Source organism: Trichomonas vaginalis, chromosome I, assembly GCF_026262505.1.
Source record: "Trichomonas vaginalis G3 chromosome I, whole genome shotgun sequence".
NCBI classification, from domain to species: domain Eukaryota; phylum Parabasalia; order Trichomonadida; family Trichomonadidae; genus Trichomonas; species Trichomonas vaginalis.
Window position 1 is genome coordinate 26,254,227 of NC_067203.1, and position 18,382 is coordinate 26,272,608.

General features: G+C 40.8%; 3 protein-coding genes and 2 pseudogenes across 5 annotated transcripts, besides 1 other annotated feature; all 5 read left to right on the forward strand.

The window, feature by feature from the left end:
* Positions 1–5,629: part of a mobile genetic element that runs on past the window's edge.
* Positions 5,630–6,296: 667 nt separating this feature from the next.
* Positions 6,297–7,109, forward strand: TVAGG3_1052830 (SLEI family protein family; the record flags this gene model as incomplete). The annotated part of the gene is made up of 1 exon (XM_051255788.1): positions 6,297–7,109. The coding sequence occupies one exon, from the start codon at positions 6,297–6,299 to the stop codon at positions 7,107–7,109; it is 813 nt and encodes a 270-aa protein (XP_051081362.1).
* An 89-nt stretch (positions 7,110–7,198) lies between these two features.
* TVAGG3_1052840 (SLEI family protein family) lies at positions 7,199–9,196 on the forward strand (the record flags this gene model as incomplete). The annotated part of the gene is made up of 1 exon (XM_051255789.1): positions 7,199–9,196. The coding sequence occupies one exon, from the start codon at positions 7,199–7,201 to the stop codon at positions 9,194–9,196; it is 1,998 nt and encodes a 665-aa protein (XP_051081363.1).
* A 36-nt stretch (positions 9,197–9,232) lies between these two features.
* TVAGG3_1052850 lies at positions 9,233–10,601 on the forward strand (annotated as a pseudogene). The gene has a single exon. A coding segment is annotated over exon 1 (1,369 nt).
* A 1,622-nt stretch (positions 10,602–12,223) lies between these two features.
* TVAGG3_1052860 lies at positions 12,224–12,763 on the forward strand (annotated as a pseudogene). Its single transcript has one exon. A coding segment is annotated over exon 1 (540 nt).
* Positions 12,764–16,337: 3,574 nt separating this feature from the next.
* On the forward strand, positions 16,338–17,384 carry TVAGG3_1052870 (SLEI family protein family; the record flags this gene model as incomplete). Its single annotated transcript, XM_051255790.1, has 1 exon — positions 16,338–17,384. The coding sequence occupies one exon, from the start codon at positions 16,338–16,340 to the stop codon at positions 17,382–17,384; it is 1,047 nt and encodes a 348-aa protein (XP_051081364.1).
* Between the last annotated feature and the right edge of the window lie 998 nt (positions 17,385–18,382).

Here is an 18,382-nt window from a genome sequence, read left to right on the forward strand (position 1 = left end):
ATGTTGATTTTTGTATTTGTTTTTTTTAGGCGCAAATTTGAGGTGTGAACATAGACTAGTCGTTATAAGAGGTAGTATTTTCTATGGAGTTATCCTCATTTGAAATAATTATAGATAAAAACCTTTTATAGTGGTTTCAGATTGAATACGATAATTTAAGTTTTCACTGTTATGCAGCTTCAACTTCGGGGATCGGTCAATTCCATTCCAAACGTTCCTGTCATAGCAACTCATTTAGGTAAATGGGTTCGCATTAGTCTCATAATTTGAAAGACATGCATTCAGACTTGTTGACTTTCAAGGAGAGCCTGTAGAACTGAAGGCACCAGTGCGAATGACATGTTGAAGTTGACTTTTTAGAAAAATATTAAAATGCAACAGCTTACAAGAGAACTCAGAGCTAAAAATATAAAGTATGAATGTTATGTATTAGGTCATGAACTTTGGTTGTTGCTGTTTGATGAAAACAAATGAGTTAGTTATGTTCAGTCAAGAGCACAGAAAATATTGTTTAGTGGAAAACTGCCACAAAGTCAATAAGATTAGGTTTGCATTATGAAAGATGAGTTTCAATACTGTTGAGGAAGTTTTGGTATAGATATTACAAATTGCTAACCTTGAAATTTTTGACTGACGGCGCAAGCGCCCAAGATGGGCTCAAAGAGCCCTCCTGACCTGTTTAATTTACTAAAACATATTTAAGACATAGTTTATAGTAAGTAGATAGTTTTGTATACTCGTTCGAATATTTATATCTTAAACTCAACTCCTTAGTTCCTGGTGTTTTCAATGATGCGGATGTTACCTATTTTCATTGAATAGTGGAGGTTTGACACATGTTGAGTTTGTTTAATTGTAAATTAGTTGATTACTAGAGACAGCTTGGTGTTTGTGGAATTACCCTGGACAAAGCTGGGGAAGAACAAGGGAAGTATTGACAAGGGGTGTTGCTATAATTATGTTAGATGATGGCTCAGGAGGGTTCAAACTAAGTTTGCAGAAAGTTATTAGAGTTTGCCTCTCAACAGGTGAAAAAAGGCCTTTCAATTGCATTTTAAGAACAGCTTATCGTATTTCAGGGTCGAGATAGCTCTTAATGACACACATTGTTACTATTACCTCCTCTGCTTAATTCGTAAGCTTAGAGATACATATTTTCAAGATCCTTGGGGGGATATATGTTATTTGAGATTAAATTTGGTTTTACTTATCAGATTTTACGCAAACTTTTCTTATCTTGATGTCTTTTGAGATTAATTGAATTGTTTGGTATAACAAACAATGATAAGAATGTAGTAATGGTCTAAAAATTGGACAGAGGCATTGGCGTTATCCTGAGGATTTGTTTGAGCATTTGTGTAATGTAGTTTGTTCGTTTGGCATTCTCTGAAAGAATTTTGGTCCAGTGTGATACTCTAAATTAACATCTGATGTCCATTGCCGTTTTGCCAAGCTTTTGAAGGCTGTGGTTTACATTCACTTGGTGGAAATTATCAGCTTCTGGTTCTTTTTTAATACCTTCACAATTGGGTTTAGCGTTTACTCGGTTCTGAACTTTTACCTAGTTTCTTATTTATGACAATATTGTTGTTGGTGGCAGTATTTCGTTTTTGGGAGAGTTTTCATTTTAATATTTGATGTGTTGGGATTTCATTATTGGAACATTAACGGCACCAGAGCTTTTACTAGATGGATTGAATGCTTCTCATTTTATATAGAATAGGGAAAACCCATTTTCACTAATGATAGGTGAAATTTGAGGTACAACCTTATAACGCGCGTCGAAGGTTTTGGGAATCGTAACAGCTAGTATAGAATGAAACTATTGTTGAATTTCGACCTTGAGACAGGAGTTGTGTATACAAGCATGCTAGAACTACATACCGGTAATTCACACAAGAGCAAGGGAAGAACGAGGGCATTCGAACAAAGTGGTGAGTAGTCTATCAAAATTTATGTCAAATGATGGCTCAGGAGGGTTCAAACATAAAGTATCGCAGAAAGTTCTAGAGTTTATGCTCTCCTAATGAAGGTGAAAAGCCTTCATGGAATCTTCGTGTTTAACAGCTTAATACTCATTGCTAAACACGTTCATAAATTGTCATTCCAATGTTAACTGAGATGGGGAAGTGGAATGATAATGAAATGACAGCAAAATATTAACCTGAAACTTTGAAGAAGAAATTTTGAGCGAACAGAAGAGGTTCATCAGGGAATTTTGTGTAACTGTTTATCTAAATTTCTTTCAGATCAGGGCCGGAAATCTGAGACCGAGTTAAACTTTTAGAATTTTCTAGTCGATCATCGGTGTTATTCGGCTTACAGTTTTTCCAGGTGGTAATGTTTCTGCTTTAGTTGGAATTGGTTATAGCGGATATAAATATGGTTTTTTTCTGAGACGTTTTAATGGTTATTAGTGCTTAGTTTGGCAACTGATAATGAATATCATGAGTAACCTTATGAACGTTACTAAGAGACTGGAGAGGATCTTTATGCTTCCCCAATTTCTTCAAAAGGTAATGGGTTATAAAATGCGGGTTCTGACTGTTCCTAAATGAGCTTCAAAATTCAATAGCGTGAGAAAACGGATGTGAAAGATACACGAGGAGTCAGTTTGATGAGATACGCTTTTTGTAAATGGTTTAAAGCGAATGAAAACGCCCTATTGTTTTTGGCATCGTTTAATTACGATCTATTGTTGCATGTTAATGTGTTTACAAATGTGTAATGTCTGACCGTTTTTTTACGTATTATGTATTATGCTTAGGTTTAATAGGTCTGAGTTTTCTGGGTTGATTGGATTATTATGGGACAGCTATAAGATTCGGTCTGTTTTCCGTTGTCAATAATCGAAGTCGTTCTTTTACAAACGAGCAGATGTTTGACAGGATATTTTTCTTTCGGAAGGTTGGGGTAATTTTGAACTTGAAGATGTTTTGACCGGAATGTAGTTTGTAAGCTAGTTGTTGGCAGTCAATAGTAAAACTACTGAGTATGAGTAAGTGGTGTTTGTCATAATTCTTTCCTCATCTCCTCTTCTAGAAGTCTTTTTGCATTCGGCTCGATCTGGGGTATGAACTCTGAACTATTACGATAGCATATATTTCCTCATTACGCTATCGGGCATGTAAAAGTTTTTGATTTATGTTAAATTCATAATTGCAGTTCACTGTTTGTTTGGAACTTTTAATCGACAGAAGGCATTGAACGCTTTTGACATAAATGTTTTTCGTGTTGAATCCATAGAGTTGAAGTTGCTGATGATAATTGATTTGGTCATAGTAAGAGTCGTTTCCTAAACGCTTCTGTTAGTGAGTATATGACGAATGAGGTTAAATGTCTTACCTGAATCCCATTTTCGCACCAGGAAATTTATGTAAAAAGTTTGGAACTACTCACATATGATTGAAGGAGCAAATTCATTTTATAATCTCTTGCTGAAAGGAAGAATTGGAGGAAATGATTGTATTACAGTCTTGTCCTGTAGTGTATACAGGTATCGCATGTTGAGACTTTTTCGGGAGATCATAAAATTACGAATCTATGGGTATTTTACGGCTGGATTTGCTGAATATTAGAGTTCTGAATGTTCATTTTGTCATTCGTGGGCAATTATTAAAAAATGCAATAGAGTTTGCAGAAATATTTCAGTAACAATATTTTCACACCGTAAAGAGTCGTTTTTCCCTAAAAAGCTCTGTTAGAAGGTTCTATATTGGCCTGAGATTGAAACAGGATTTGAATGATGCTTCATCTGGCACCCTCTTAAAGTTACTCACACACATATTAGCACGTTATGATGAAACCACCATGAAAATAATTACCAGAAAGTCAGTCAATCAAACTTATGGAATATCCACATTTTGGAGAACAGACTGGGAATTAGAGTATGTTTAGGTTCTAGGTTGGAGAACCTGGCTATTGAAATAAGACAATGTTAAGGAAGTACTGTAACCAGCAGAGGAAAAAACTTATTGATAGAAACTTTAATGTTTTTGAGACTTAATTTCATGATGAAACAAAAGAAGCAAGATAGTTTTCCCTGTTGCTGTGTATGTGAACTTGGATTACCATCGAGATGACATGAAATTGTTTTCTATTCAATAACACCAAAGTCTTCAACCGGTAAGTGAGAGAACAACTGATGTCGAAGGACATCCATTTACTCTTCAGATCAGTTATCCATATAGCATAATATGCACATTTTGAAAGCAAACTCAAATAATTTTAGAAGTCATATCTGCAAAGAAGTCAGGTTTTACATTAATGAAGCAGATTGTATATTCGAATGAAAAGTTCAAAGCTATTGGCATGGTTAGATAATGACGATTGGCTTTAAGAAAATATTTAAATTCAGTGACTCAAGATGTCAAATAGATGACCTTCGTGGAAATGTTACCATCGACGTTTACAGTTGAAGGCTCAGCAGGATTGCTTACAAGATTGTCAATTGGTGGCGTTTGGTCTCGTGAGAACATTGTTATAAAATCCTATAAGTGAAATTTGCTGAAGAATCTAATATTATGTCTTTCAAACTACATGTATTCGCCACCGAAGCAATTATAGTATAGACAAACTTTGTCAGTAAGTTTAACATAAGACTTGTCGAACCTTCTTCATGAAAGATTTTGTGCTACTAAAAGTGGAAAGGATGGACTGCATTTTGAAATGATTTTAATTGCATATTAAATGAGCTTGTTCTTGGAAGGTCATTCATGATGAAATAACTGTTGTAGAAGATAGTTAGCAATTGTTCGAGACATTTTGAAGCGTAATAGATGAATATAAGATATAAGTTAGATAGACGCAAAGCGGTGAGGGCGAAGCGCCGTGAGAACGTCTTATGTTTCATTTGACTTGTCTCGCAGTAACGAGAACTTTTATGAGATTATTGATTGACGAGATGATATTTTAATTTGGTGTAATATGGTAGCTTGGGCAGCTTTAGGGCGGAATGGAGAAACAAAAGCTATTATGCATTTGAGTTTGGAGCAAAAGCATTTGGAGCTTATGATGCAGTAAATAAATGAGTGGAGGAAGAGTTTCAAAGACATTAGATGGCAAGATAAAGGGAAGATTGGAGGCTGGGTTGCAAAGAAGTTAAGATTAAATATATAATTAGGGCTCATAATAAAGCATCCAATTTTGGTTGCGATCTGAGTCCAGAAAATGCTTTAGGAAGGACGATGAGTTGTTTGCAAAACACGTCAAAAGACTTTAATGACCAAGATGAATGGTGAAACAAATGCATTTAAATAGATTCGATGGACTAAAGGAAAATGTTCTTCTCTCCACCAGTAGTTTCTTCCGTATGGTCCCTATGGAATGTATGGAAACCCTTACGAAAGACCATTTGACCCCATTGACTTGGTGAAGTAACTGGTATCATTACGGCCGAGAAGAAGACAGTGTTGGAGACCAGACGTGGACGTGAAGAAAGCAACTAAAAAGAAACCAAGGAAGAGAGTTATAAAGCAATGAATTCAACAGGGTGAAAAAGAGGTGAAAAAAGAGGTGAGATTTCACCACTTCACCTAAATTTATTTTTGTGCTATGTTTTCATACGTGTGAGGGTGGTGATATCATTAATTTTTAAGTTTATTTTTTATTTTATTTTTATATAAATGACGAAAACTATTGAGATAACAAACTACAACGGTCATGAGTTCAAGAATTTGTTCTTCGTTACTCGTGAAAATACATTCTATCAGATACGAGGGAGAAAGGGTAAAGTTAGTTTGAGCGTTTATGAAGGAATGAAGAATGGAAAGTTTATACAAGCATACGATACAAACGGTAAGCGTGTTTCATTAGCTTTGTCAAAACTTACTAACATTTATTTTGACAGTGACTTTGACTCTGACGATTGGAGCGACAGCAGCGATACTGAAGAATATGAAGTATTGTGTGAAGCACAGCAATGGGAGGAGTTGCAATACTTTTGTAAGTGAGAACGTTTATTTTTTACAGTAGTGAGGTGAAGTGGTTGGCGGCTTTATAAATATTTAAGGTTAAGTTGGTGTTTGTGTTTGTGTTGTAAAATATACGTTAACGGTTTTGTAAAGTGTCAAATTCACAAGTATTGCGTACGGAGGAACGCAGTGCCTCCGTACACGAGACTTGTATACTAACTTTCCTCTCTTCTTCAAAGTACTTCCTCTCTTGATCAAGATGCTTCCTCTCTTGATCAAGATGCTTCCTCTCTTCTTCAAAGTACTTCCTCTCTTGATCAAGATGCTTCCTCTCTTGATCAAGATGCTTCCTCTCTTCTTCAAGTACTTCCTCTCTTGATCAAGATGCTTCCTCTCTTGATCAAGATGCTTCCTCTCTTGATCAAGATGCTTCCTCTCTTCAACAAAGTACTTCCTCTCTTGATCAAGATGCTTCCTCTCTTGATCAAGATGCTTCCTCTCTTGATCAAGGTGCTTCCTCTCTTCTGCAAGATGCTTCCTCTCTTCTTCAAAGTACTTCCTCTCTTGATCAAGATGCTTCCTCTCTTGATCAAGATGCCTTCCTCTCTTCAACAAAGTACTTCCTCTCTTGATCAGATGCTTTCTCTCTTGATCAAGATGCTTCCTCTCTTGATCAAGGTGCTTCCTCTCTTCTGCAAGATGCTTCCTCTCTTCTTCAAAGTACTTCCTCTCTTGATCAAGATGCTTCCGCTCTTGATCAAGATGCTTCCTCTCTTCATCATGCAGCTTCCGCTCTTCTTTAAGATGCTTCCTCTCTTCAACAAAGTGCTTCCTCTCTTCTTCAAAGTACTTCCTCTCTTGATCAAGGTGCTTCCTCTCTTCTTCAAAGTACTTCCTCTCTTGATCAAGATGCTTCCTCTCTTGATCAAGATGCTTCCTCTCTTGATCAAGGTGCTTCCTCTCTTCAACAAAGTGATTCCTTTCTTCTTCAAAGTACTTCCTCTCTTGATCAAGATGCTTCCTCTCTTCATCATGCAGCTTCCGCTCTTCATCATGCAGCTTCCGCTCTTCTTCAAGATGCTTCCTCTCTTCACAAAGTGCTTCCTCTCTTCTTCAAAGTACTTCCTCTCTGGATCAAGATGCTTCCTCTCTTCTTCAAAGTACTTCCTCTCTTCTTCAAAGTACTTCCTCTCTTGATCAAGATGCTTCCTCTGTTCATCAAGTGCTTCCTCTCTTCAACAAAGTGCTTCCTCTCTTCAACACAAGTGCTTCCTCTCTTGATCAAGATGTTCCTCTCTTCATCAGATGCTTCTCTCTTCTTCAAAGTACTTCGTCTCTTGATCAAGATGCTTTCCTCTGTTCATCAAAGTGCTTCCTCTCTTCAACAAAGTGCTTCCTCTCTTCAACAAAGTGCTTCCTCGCTTCTTCAAGATGCTTCCTCTCTTCAACAAAGTGCTTCCTCTCTTGATCAAGATGCTTCCTCTCTTCATCAAGATGCTTCCTCTCTTCTTCAAAGTACTTCGTCTCTTGTCAAGGTGCTTCCTCTCTTGATCAAGATGCTTCCTCTCTTCTTCAAAGTACTTCCTCTCTTGATCAAGATGCTTCCTCTCTTGATCAAGATGCTTCCTCTCTTGATCAAGGTGCTTCCTCTCTTCAACAAAGTGCTTCCTCGCTTCTTCAAGATGCTTCCTCTCTTGATCAAGATGCTTCCTCTCTTCATCAAGATGCTTCCTCTCTTCTTCAAAGTACTTCGTCTCTTGATCAAGATGCTTCCTCTCTTGATCAAGATGCTTCCTCTCTTCTTCAAAGTACTTCCTCTCTTGATCAAGATGCTTCCTCTCTTGATCAAGATGCTTCCTCTCTTGATCAAGGTGCTTCCTCTCTTCAACAAAGTGATTCCTTTCTTCTTCAAAGTACTTCCTCTCTTGATCAAGATGCTTCCTCTCTTCATCATGCAGCTTCCGCTCTTCATCATGCAGCTTCCGCTCTTCTTCAAGATGCTTCCTCTCTTCAACAAAGTGCTTCCTCTCTTCTTCAAAGTACTTCCTCTCTGGATCAAGATGCTTCCTCTCTTCTTCAAAGTACTTCCTCTCTTGATCAAGATGCTTCCTCTCTTCAACAAAGTACTTCCTCTCTTGATCAAGGTGCTTCCTCTCTTGATCAAGATGCTTCCTCTCTTCATCATGCAGCTTCCTCTCTTCTTCAAGATGCTTCCTCTCTTCAACAAAGTGCTTCCTCTCTTCTTCAAAGTGCTTCCTCTCTTCTTCAAAGTACTTCCTCTCTTCTTCAAAGTACTTCGTCTCTTGATCAAGATGCTTCCTCTGTTCATCAAGATGCTTCCTCTCTTCTTCAAAGTACTTCCTCTCTTGATCAAGATGCTTCCTCTCTTGATCAAGGTGCTTCCTCTCTTCATCAAGATGCTTCCTCTCTTCTTCAAAGTACTTCCTCTCTTGATCAAGATGCTTCCTCTCTTCAACAAAGTGCTTCCTCTCTTCAACAAAGTGCTTCCTCTCTTCAACAAAGTGCTTCCTCGCTTCTTCAAGATGCTTCCTCTCTTGATCAAGATGCTTCCTCTCTTCATCATGCAGCTTCCGCTCTTCATCATGCAGCTTCCGCTCTTCTTCAAGATGCTTCCTCTCTTCAACAAAGTGCTTCCTCTCTTCTTCAAAGTACTTCCTCTCTGGATCAAGATGCTTCCTTTCTTCTTCAAAGTACTTCCTCTCTGGATCAAGATGCTTCCTCTCTTCAACAAAGTACTTCCTCTCTTGATCAAGGTGCTTCCTCTCTTGATCAAGATGCTTCCTCTCTTCATCATGCAGCTTCCTCTCTTCTTCAAGATGCTTCCTCTCTTCAACAAAGTGCTTCCTCTCTTCTTCAAAGTGCTTCCTCTCTTCTTCAAAGTACTTCCTCTCTTCTTCAAAGTACTTCCTCTCTTGATCAAGATGCTTCCTCTGTTCATCAAGATGCTTCCTCTCTTCTTCAAAGTACTTCCTCTCTTGATCAAGATGCTTCCTCTCTTGATCAAGGTGCTTCCTCTCTTCATCAAGATGCTTCCTCTCTTCTTCAAAGTACTTCGTCTCTTGATCAAGGTGCTTCCGCTCTTCATCATGCAGCTTCGTCTCTTCTTCAAGATGCTTCCTCTCTTGATCAAGATGCTTCCTCTCTTCATCATGCAGCTTCCGCTCTTCTTCAAGATGCTTCCTCTCTTCATCAAGATGCTTCCTCTCTTCATCAAGATGCTTCCTCTCTTGCTCAAGATGCAGCTTCCTCACTACATCATGTAGCTTCCTCTCTTGATCAAGGTGCTTCCTCTCTTCATCATGCAGCTTCCTCTCGTCTTCAAGATGCTTCCTCTCTTCAACAAAGTGCTTCCTCTCTTCTTCAAAGTTCTTCCTCTCTTCAACAAAGTGCTTCCTCTCTTCTGCAAGATGCTTCCTCTCTTCTTCAAAGTGCTTCCTCTCTTCAACAAAGTACTTCCTCTCTTCTTCAAAGTACTTCCTCTCTTCATCATGCAGCTTCCGCTCTTCTTCAAGATGCTTCCTCTCTTGATCAAGGTGCTTCCTCTCTTCTTCAAAGTACTTCCTCTCTTGATCAAGATGCTTCCTCTCTTGATCAAGATGCTTCCTCTCTTCTTCAAAGTACTTCCTCTCTTGATCAAGATGCTTCCTCTCTTGATCAAGATGCTTCCTCTCTTGATCAAGATGCTTCCTCTCTTCAACAAAGTACTTCCTCTCTTGATCAAGATGCTTCCTCTCTTGATCAAGATGCTTCCTCTCTTCATCATGCAGCTTCAGCTCTTCTTCAAGATGCTTCCTCTCTTCAACAAAGTGCTTCCTCTCTTCTTCAAAGTACTTCCTCTCTTCTTCAAAGTACTTCCTCTCTTCTTCAAAGTACTTCCTCTCTTCTTCAAAGTACTTCCTCTCTTCAACAAAGTGCTTCCTCTCTTCTTCAAAGTACTTCCTCTCTTCTTCAAAGTACTTCCTCTCTGGATCAAGATGCTTCCTCTCTTCTTCAAAGTACTTCCTCTCTTGATCAAGATGCTTCCTCTCTTCAACAAAGTGCTTCCTCTCTTCAACAAAGTGCTTCCTCTCTTCAACAAAGTGCTTCCTCGCTTCTTCAAGATGCTTCCTCTCTTGATCAAGATGCTTCCTCTCTTCATCAAGATGCTTCCTCTCTTCTTCAAAGTACTTCGTCTCTTGATCAAGGTGCTTCCTCTCTTGATCAAGATGCTTCCTCTCTTCTTCAAAGTACTTCCTCTCTTCTTCAAGTACTTCCTCTCTTGATCAAGGTGCTTCCTCTCTTCTGCAAGATGCTTCCTCTCTTCTTCAAAGTACTTCTCTCTTCTTCAAAGTACTTCCTCTCTTGATCAAGGTGCTTCCTCTCTTCTGCAAGATGCTTCCTCTCTTCTTCAAAGTGCTTCCTCTCTTCAACAAAGTGCTTCCTCTCTTCTTCAAAGTACTTCCTCTCTTGATCAAGGTGCTTCCTCTCTTCATCATGCAGCTTCCTCTCGTCTTCAAGATGCTTCCTCTCTTCTCAAAGTACTTCCCTCTCTTGATCAAGGTGCTTCCTCTCTTCATCATGCAGCTTCCTCACTACATCATGCAGCTTCCTCTCTTCAACAAAGTGCTTCCTCTCTTCTTCAAAGTGCTTCCTCTCTTCATCATGCAGCTTCCTCACTACATCATGTAGCTTCCTCTCTTCTTCAAAGTACTTCCTCTCTTCTTCAAAGTACTTCCTCTCTTGATCAAGGTGCTTCCTCTCTTCTGCAAGATGCTTCCTCTCTTCTTCAAAGTGCTTCCTCTCTTCAACAAAGTGCTTCCTCTCTTCTTCAAAGTACTTCCTCTCTTGATCAAGGTGCTTCCTCTCTTCATCATGCAGCTTCCTCTCGTCTTCAAGATGCTTCCTCTCTTCTTCAAAGTACTTCCTCTCTTGATCAAGGTGCTTCCTCTCTTCATCATGCAGCTTCCGCTCTTCTTCAAGATGCTTCCTCTCTTCATCAAGATGCTTCCTCTCTTCATCAAGATGCTTCCTCTCTTGCTCAAGATGCAGCTTCCTCTCTTCAACAAAGTACTTTCTCTTGATCAAGGTGCTTCCTCTCTTCATCATGCAGCTTCCTCTCGTCTTCAAGATGCTTCCTCTCTTCAACAAAGTGCTTCCTCTCTTCTTCAAAGTACTTCCTCTCTTCTTCAAGATGCTTCCTCTCTTCTTCAAGATGCTTCCTCTCTTCTTCAAAGTACTTCCTCTCTTCTGCAAGATGCTTCCTCTCTTGATCAAGGTGCTTCCTCTCTTCATCAAGATGCTTCCTCTCTGCAACAAAGTACTTCCTCTCTTGATCAAGGTGCTTCCTCTCTTCATCATGCAGCTTCCTCTCGTCTTCAAGATGCTTCCTCTCTTCAACAAAGTGCTTCCTCTCTTCTTCAAAGTACTTCCTCTCTTCTTCAAGATGCTTCCTCTCTTCTTCAAGATGCTTCCTCTCTTCTTCAAAGTGCTTCCTCTCTTCAACAAAGTGCTTCCTCTCTTGATCAAGATGCTTCCTCTCTTGATCAAGATGCTTCCTCTCTTCAACAAAGTACTTCCTCTCTTGATCAAGATGCTTCCTCTCTTGATCAAGATGCTTCCTCTCTTCATCATGCAGCTTCCGCTCTTCATCAAAGTGCTTCCTCTCTTGCTCAAGATGCAGCTTCCTCTCTTCAACAAAGTACTTCCTCTCTTCATCAAGATGCTTCCTCTCTTGCTCAAGATGCAGCTTCCTCTCTTCAACAAAGTACTTCCTCTCTTGATCAAGGTGCTTCCTCTCTTCATCATGCAGCTTCCTCTCGTCTTCAAGATGCTTCCTCTCTTCAACAAAGTACTTCCTCTCTTCTTCAAAGTACTTCCTCTCTGGATCAAGATGCTTCCTCTCTTCTTCAAGATGCTTGCTCTCTTCAACAAAGTGCTTCCTCTCTTCTGCAAGATGCTTCCTCTCTTCTTCAAAGTGCTTCCTCTCTTCAACAAAGTACTTCCTCTCTTCTTCAAAGTACTTCCTCTCTTCTTCAACGTACTTCCTCTCTTGATCAAGATGCTTCCTCTCTTCAACAAAGTGCTTCCTCTCTTCTTCAAAGTGCTTCCTCTCTTCTTCAAAGTACTTCCTCTCTTCTTCAAAGTACTTCCTCTCTTCAACAAAGTGCTTCCTCTCTTCAACAAAGTGCTTCCTCGCTTCTTCAAGATGCTTCCTCTCTTGATCAAGATGCTTCCTCTCTTCATCAAGATGCTTCCTCTCTTCTTCAAAGTACTTCGTCTCTTGATCAAGGTGCTTCCTCTCTTGATCAAGATGCTTCCTCTCTTCTTCAAAGTACTTCCTCTCTTCTTCAAAGTACTTCCTCTCTTCTTCAAAGTACTTCCTCTCTTGATCAAGGTGCTTCCTCTCTTCTGCAAGATGCTTCCTCTCTTCTTCAAAGTGCTTCCTCTCTTCAACAAAGTGCTTCCTCTCTTCATCATGCAGCTTCCTCACTACATCATGCAGCTTCCTCTCTTCAACAAAGTGCTTCCTCTCTTCTTCAAAGTGCTTCCTCTCTTCATCATGCAGCTTCCTCACTACATCATGTAGCTTCCTCTCTTCTTCAAAGTACTTCCTCTCTTCTTCAAAGTACTTCCTCTCTTGATCAAGGTGCTTCCTCTCTTCTGCAAGATGCTTCCTCTCTTCTTCAAAGTACTTCCTCTCTTGATCAAGGTGCTTCCTCTCTTCATCATGCAGCTTCCTCACTACATCATGCAGCTTCCTCTCTTCAACAAAGTGCTTCCTCTCTTCTTCAAAGTGCTTCCTCTCTTCATCATGCAGCTTCTCACTACATCATGCAGCTTCCTCTCTTCAACAAAGTGCTTCCTCTCTTCTTCAAAGTGCTTCCTCTCTTCATCATGCAGCTTCCTCACTACATCATGTAGCTTCCTCTCTTCTTCAAAGTACTTCCTCTCTTCTTCAAATACTTCCTCTCTTGATCAAGGTGCTTCCTCTCTTCTGCAAGATGCTTCCTCTCTTCTTCAAAGTACTTCCTCTCTTCTTCAAAGTACTTCCTCTCTTGATCAAGGTGCTTCCTCTCTTCTGCAAGATGCTTCCTCTCTTCTTCAAGATGCTTCCTCTCTTCAACAAAGTGCTTCCTCTCTTCTTCAAAGTACTTCCTCTCTTTCAAGATGCTTCCTCTCTTCTTCAAGATGCTTCCTCTCTTCTTCAAAGTGCTTCCTCTCTTCAACAAAGTGCTTCCTCTCTTCAACAAAGTGCTTCCTCTCTTCAACAAAGTACTTCCTCTCTTCTTCAAAGTGCTTCCTCTCTTCTTCAAAGTGCTTCCTCTCTTCATCATGCAGCTTCCTCACTACATCATGCAGCTTCCTCTCTTCAACAAAGTGCTTCCTCTCTTCTTCAAAGTACTTCCTCTCTTGATCAAGGTGCTTCCTCTCTTCTTCAAAGTACTTCCGCTCTTGATCAAGATGCTTCCTCTCTTGATCAAGATGCTTCCTCTCTTCATCAAGATGCTTCCTCTCTTGCTCAAGATGCAGCTTCCTCTCTTCAACAAAGTACTTCCTCTCTTGATCAAGGTGCTTCCTCTCTTCATCATGCAGCTTCCTCTCGTCTTCAAGATGCTTCCTCTCTTCAACAAAGTACTTCCTCTCTTCTTCAAAGTACTTCCTCTCTGGATCAAGATGCTTCCTCTCTTCTTCAAGATGCTTCCTCTCTCTTCAAAGTACTTCCTCTCTTCTGCAAGATGCTTCCTCTCTTGATCAAGGTGCTTCCTCTCTTCATCAAGATGCTTCCTCTCTGCAACAAAGTACTTCCTCTCTTGATCAAGGTGCTTCCTCTCTTCATCATGCAGCTTCCGCTCTTCTTCAAGATGCTTCCTCTCTTGATCAAGATGCTTCCTCTCTTCATCAAGATGCTTCCTCTCTTCTTCAAAGTACTTCCTCTCTTCTGCAAGATGCTTCCTCTCTTGATCAAGGTGCTTCCTTCTCATCAAGATGCTTCCTCTCTGCAACAAAGTACTTCCTCTCTTGATCAAGGTGCTTCCTCTCTTCATCATGCAGCTTCGTCACTACATCATGTAGCTTCCTCTCTTCTTCAAAGTACTTCCTCTCTTCATCATGCAGCTTCCTCTCTTCAACAAAGTGCTTCCTCTCTTCTTCAAAGTGCTTCCTCTCTTCTTCAAAGTGCTTCCTCTCTTGCTCAAGATGCAGCTTCCTCTCTTCTTCAAAGTACTTCCTCTCTTGATCAAGGTGCTTCCTCTCTTCATCATGCAGCTTCCTTCGTCTTCAAGATGCTTCCTCTCTTCTTCAAAGTACTTCCTCTCTTGATCAAGGTGCTTCCTCTCTTCATCATGCAGCTTCCGCTCTTCTTCAAGATGCTTCCTCTCTTCATCAAGATGCTTCCTCTCTTCATCAAGATGCTTCCTCTCTTGCTCAAGATGCAGCTTCCTCTCTTCTTCAAAGTGCTTCCTCTCTTCTTCAAAGTACTTCCTCTCTTCTTCAAAGTACTTCCTCTCTTGATCAAGGTGCTTCCTCTCTTCATCATGCAGCTTCCTCTCGTCTTCAAGATGCTTCCTCTCTTCTTCAAAGTACTTCCTCTCTTGATCAAGGTGCTTCCTCTCTTCATCATGCAGCTTCCTCTCGTCTTCAAGATGCTTCCTCTCTTCTTCAAAGTACTTCCTCTCTTGATCAAGGTGCTTCCTCTCTTCATCATGCAGCTTCCGCTCTTCTTCAAGATGCTTCCTCTCTTCATCAAGATGCTTCCTCTCTTCATCAAGATGCTTCCTCTCTTCATCAAGATGCTTCCTCTCTTGCTCAAGATGCAGCTTCCTCTCTTCAACAAAGTACTTCCTCTCTTGATCAAGGTGCTTCCTCTCTTCATCATGCAGCTTCCTCTCGTCTTCAAGATGCTTCCTCTCTTCTTCAAAGTACTTCCTCTCTTCTTCAAAGTACTTCCTCTCTTGATCAAGATGCTTCCTCTCTTGCTCAAGATGCAGCTTCCTCTCTTCTTCAAAGTGCTTCCTCTCTTCTTCAAAGTACTTCCTCTCTTCTTCAAAGTACTTCCTCTCTTGATCAAGGTGCTTCCTCTCTTCATCATGCAGCTTCCTCTCGTCTTCAAGATGCTTCCTCTCTTCTTCAAAGTACTTCCTCTCTTGATCAAGGTGCTTCCTCTCTTCATCATGCAGCTTCCTCTCTTCATCATGCAGCTTCCTCTCGTCTTCAAGATGCTTCCTCTCTTCTTCAAAGTACTTCCTCTCTTGATCAAGTGCTTCCTCTCTTCATCATGCAGCTTCCGCTCTTCTTCAAGATGCTTCCTCTCTTCATCAAGATGCTTCCTCTCTTCATCAAGATGCTTCCTCTCTTGCTCAAGATGCAGCTTCCTCTCTTCAACAAAGTACTTCCTCTCTTGATCAAGGTGCTTCCTCTCTTCATCATGCAGCTTCCTCTCGTCTTCAAGATGCTTCCTCTCTTCAACAAAGTACTTCCTCTCTTCTTCAAAGTACTTCCTCTCTGGATCAAGATGCTTCCTCTCTTCTTCAAGATGCTTCCTCTCTTCTTCAAAGTGCTTCCTCTCTTCAACAAAGTGCTTCCTCTCTTCAACAAAGTGCTTCCTCTCTTCAACAAAGTGCTTCCTCACTACATCATGCAGCTTCCTCTCTTCAACAAAGTGCTTCCTCTCTTCTTCAAAGTACTTCCTCTCTTGATCAAGGTGCTTCCTCTCTTCATCATGCAGCTTCCGCTCTTCTTCAAGATGCTTCCTCTCTTCATCAAGATGCTTCCTCTCTTGCTCAAGATGCAGCTTCCTCTCTTCAACAAAGTACTTCCTCTCTTGATCAAGGTGCTTCCTCTCTTCATCATGCAGCTTCCTCTCGTCTTCAAGATGCTTCCTCTCTTCAACAAAGTACTTCCTCTCTTCTTCAAAGTACTTCCTCTCTGGATCAAGATGCTTCCTCTCTTCTTCAAGTGCTTCCTCTTCTTCAAAGTACTTCCTCTCTTCTGCAAGATGCTTCCTCTCTTGATCAAGGTGCTTCCTCTCTTCATCAAGATGCTTCCTCTCTGCAACAAAGTACTTCCTCTCTTGATCAAGGTGCTTCCTCTCTTCATCATGCAGCTTCCTCTCGTCTTCAAGATGCTTCCTCTCTTCAACAAAGTGCTTCCTCTCTTCTTCAAAGTACTTCCTCTCTTCTTCAAGATGCTTCCTCTCTTCTTCAAGATGCTTCCTCTCTTCTTCAAAGTGCTTCCTCTCTTCAACAAAGTGCTTCCTCTCTTCAACAAAGTGCTTCCTCTCTTCAACAAAGTACTTCCTCTCTTCTTCAAAGTGCTTCCTCTCTTCTTCAAAGTGCTCTCTTCATCCAGCTTCCTCTCTTCAACAAAGTGCTTCCTCTCTTCTTCAAAGTACTTCCTCTCTTGATCAAGGTGCTTCCTCTCTTCATCATGCAGCTTCCGCTCTTCTTCAAGATGCTTCCTCTCTTCATCAAGATGCTTCCTCTCTTCATCAAGATGCTTCCTCTCTTGCTCAAGATGCAGCTTCCTCTCTTCAACAAAGTACTTCCTCTCTTGATCAAGGTGCTTCCTCTCTTCATCATGCAGCTTCCTCTCTTCTTCAAAGTACTTCCTCTCTTGATCAAGGTGCTTCCTCTCTTCTTCAAAGTACTTCCTCTCTTGATCAAGATGCTTCCTCTCTTCATCAAAGATGCTTCCTCTCTTCTTCAAAGTGCTTCCTCTCTTGATCAAGGTGCTTCCTCTCTTCATGCAGCTTCCTCTCTTCAACAAAGTGCTTCCTCTCTTCAACAAGTACTTCCTCTCTTCTTCAAAGTACTTCCTCTCTGGATCAAGATGCTTCCTCTCTTCTTCAAGATGCTTCCTCTCTTCTTCAAAGTACTTCCTCTCTTCTGCAACAAAGTACTTCCTCTCTTGATCAAGGTGCTTCCTCTCTTCATCATGCAGCTTCCTCTCTTCAACAAAGTGCTTCCTCTCTTCTTCAAAGTGCTTCCTCTCTTCATCAGCAGCTTCCTCTCTTCAACAAAGTGCTTCCTCTCTTCTTCAAAGTGCTTCCTCTCTTCTTCAAAGTGCTTCCTCTCTTCTTCAAAGTGCTTCCTCTCTTCATCAAGATGCTTCCTCTCTTCTTCAAAGTACTTCCTCTCTTCATCATGCAGCTTCCTCACTACATCATGTAGCTTCCTCTCTTCATCAAGATGCTTCCTCTCTTCTTCAAAGTGCTTCCTCTCTTCTTCAAAGTGCTTCCTCTCTTCATCATGCAGCTTCCTCACTCATCATGCAGCTTCCTCTCTTCAACAAAGTGCTTCCTCTCTTCTTCAAAGTACTTCCTCTCTTGATCAAGTGCTTCCTCTCTTCTTCAAAGTACTTCCTCTCTTGATCAAGATGCTTCCTCTCTTCATCAAGATGCTTCCTCTCTTCATCAAGATGCTTCCTCTCTTGCTCAAGATGCTTCCTCTCTTCAACAAGTACTTCCTCTCTTGATCAAGTGCTTCCTCTCTTCATCATGCAGCTTCCTCTCTCTTCAAGATGCTTCCTCTCTTCATCATGCAGCTTCCTCTCTTCTTCAAAGTGCTTCCTCTCTTCTTCAAAGTGCTTCCTCTCTTCATCATGCAGCTTCCTCTCTTCAACAAAGTGCTTCCTCTCTTCATCAAAGTGCTTCCTCTCTTCTTCAAAGTGCTTCCTCTCTTTCAAGATGCAGCTTCCTCTCTTCAACAAAGTACTTCCTCTCTTGATCAAGGTGCTTCCTCTCTTCATCATGCAGCTTCCTCTCGTCTTCAAGATGCTTCCTCTCTTCTTCAAAGTACTTCCTCTCTTGATCAAGTGCTTCCTCTCTTGATCAAGTGCTTCCTCTCTTCTTCAAAGTACTTCCTCTCTTGATCAAGGTGCTTCCTCTCTTCTTCAAAGTACTTCCTCTCTTGATCAAGATGCTTCCTCTCTTCATCAAGATGCTTCCTCTCTTCTTCAAAGTGCTTCCTCTCTTGATCAAGTGCTTCCTCTCTTCTGCAAGATGCTTCCTCTCTTCTTCAAAGTGCTTCCTCTCTTCTTCAAAGTGCTTCCTCTCTTCATCATGCAGCTTCCTCCTCATCATGAGCTTCCTCTCTTCAACAAAGTGCTTCCTCTCTTCTTCAAAGTACTTCCTCTCTTGATCAAGTGCTTCCTCTCTTCATCATGCAGCTTCCCTCTTCTTCAAGATGCTTCCTCTCTTCATCAAGATGCTTCCTCTCTTCATCAAGATGCTTCCTCTCTTCTCAAGATGCTTCCTCTCTTGATCAAGGTGCTTCCTCTCTTCATCATGCAGCTTCCTCTCGTCTTCAAGATGCTTCCTCTCTTCAACAAAGTGCTTCCTCTCTTCTTCAAAGTGCTTCCTCTCTTCTTCAAAGTGCTTCCTCTCTTCATCAAGATGCTTCCTCTTCTTCAAAGTACTTCCTCTCTTGATCAAGATGCTTCCTCTCTTGATCAAGTGCTTCCTCTCTTCTTCA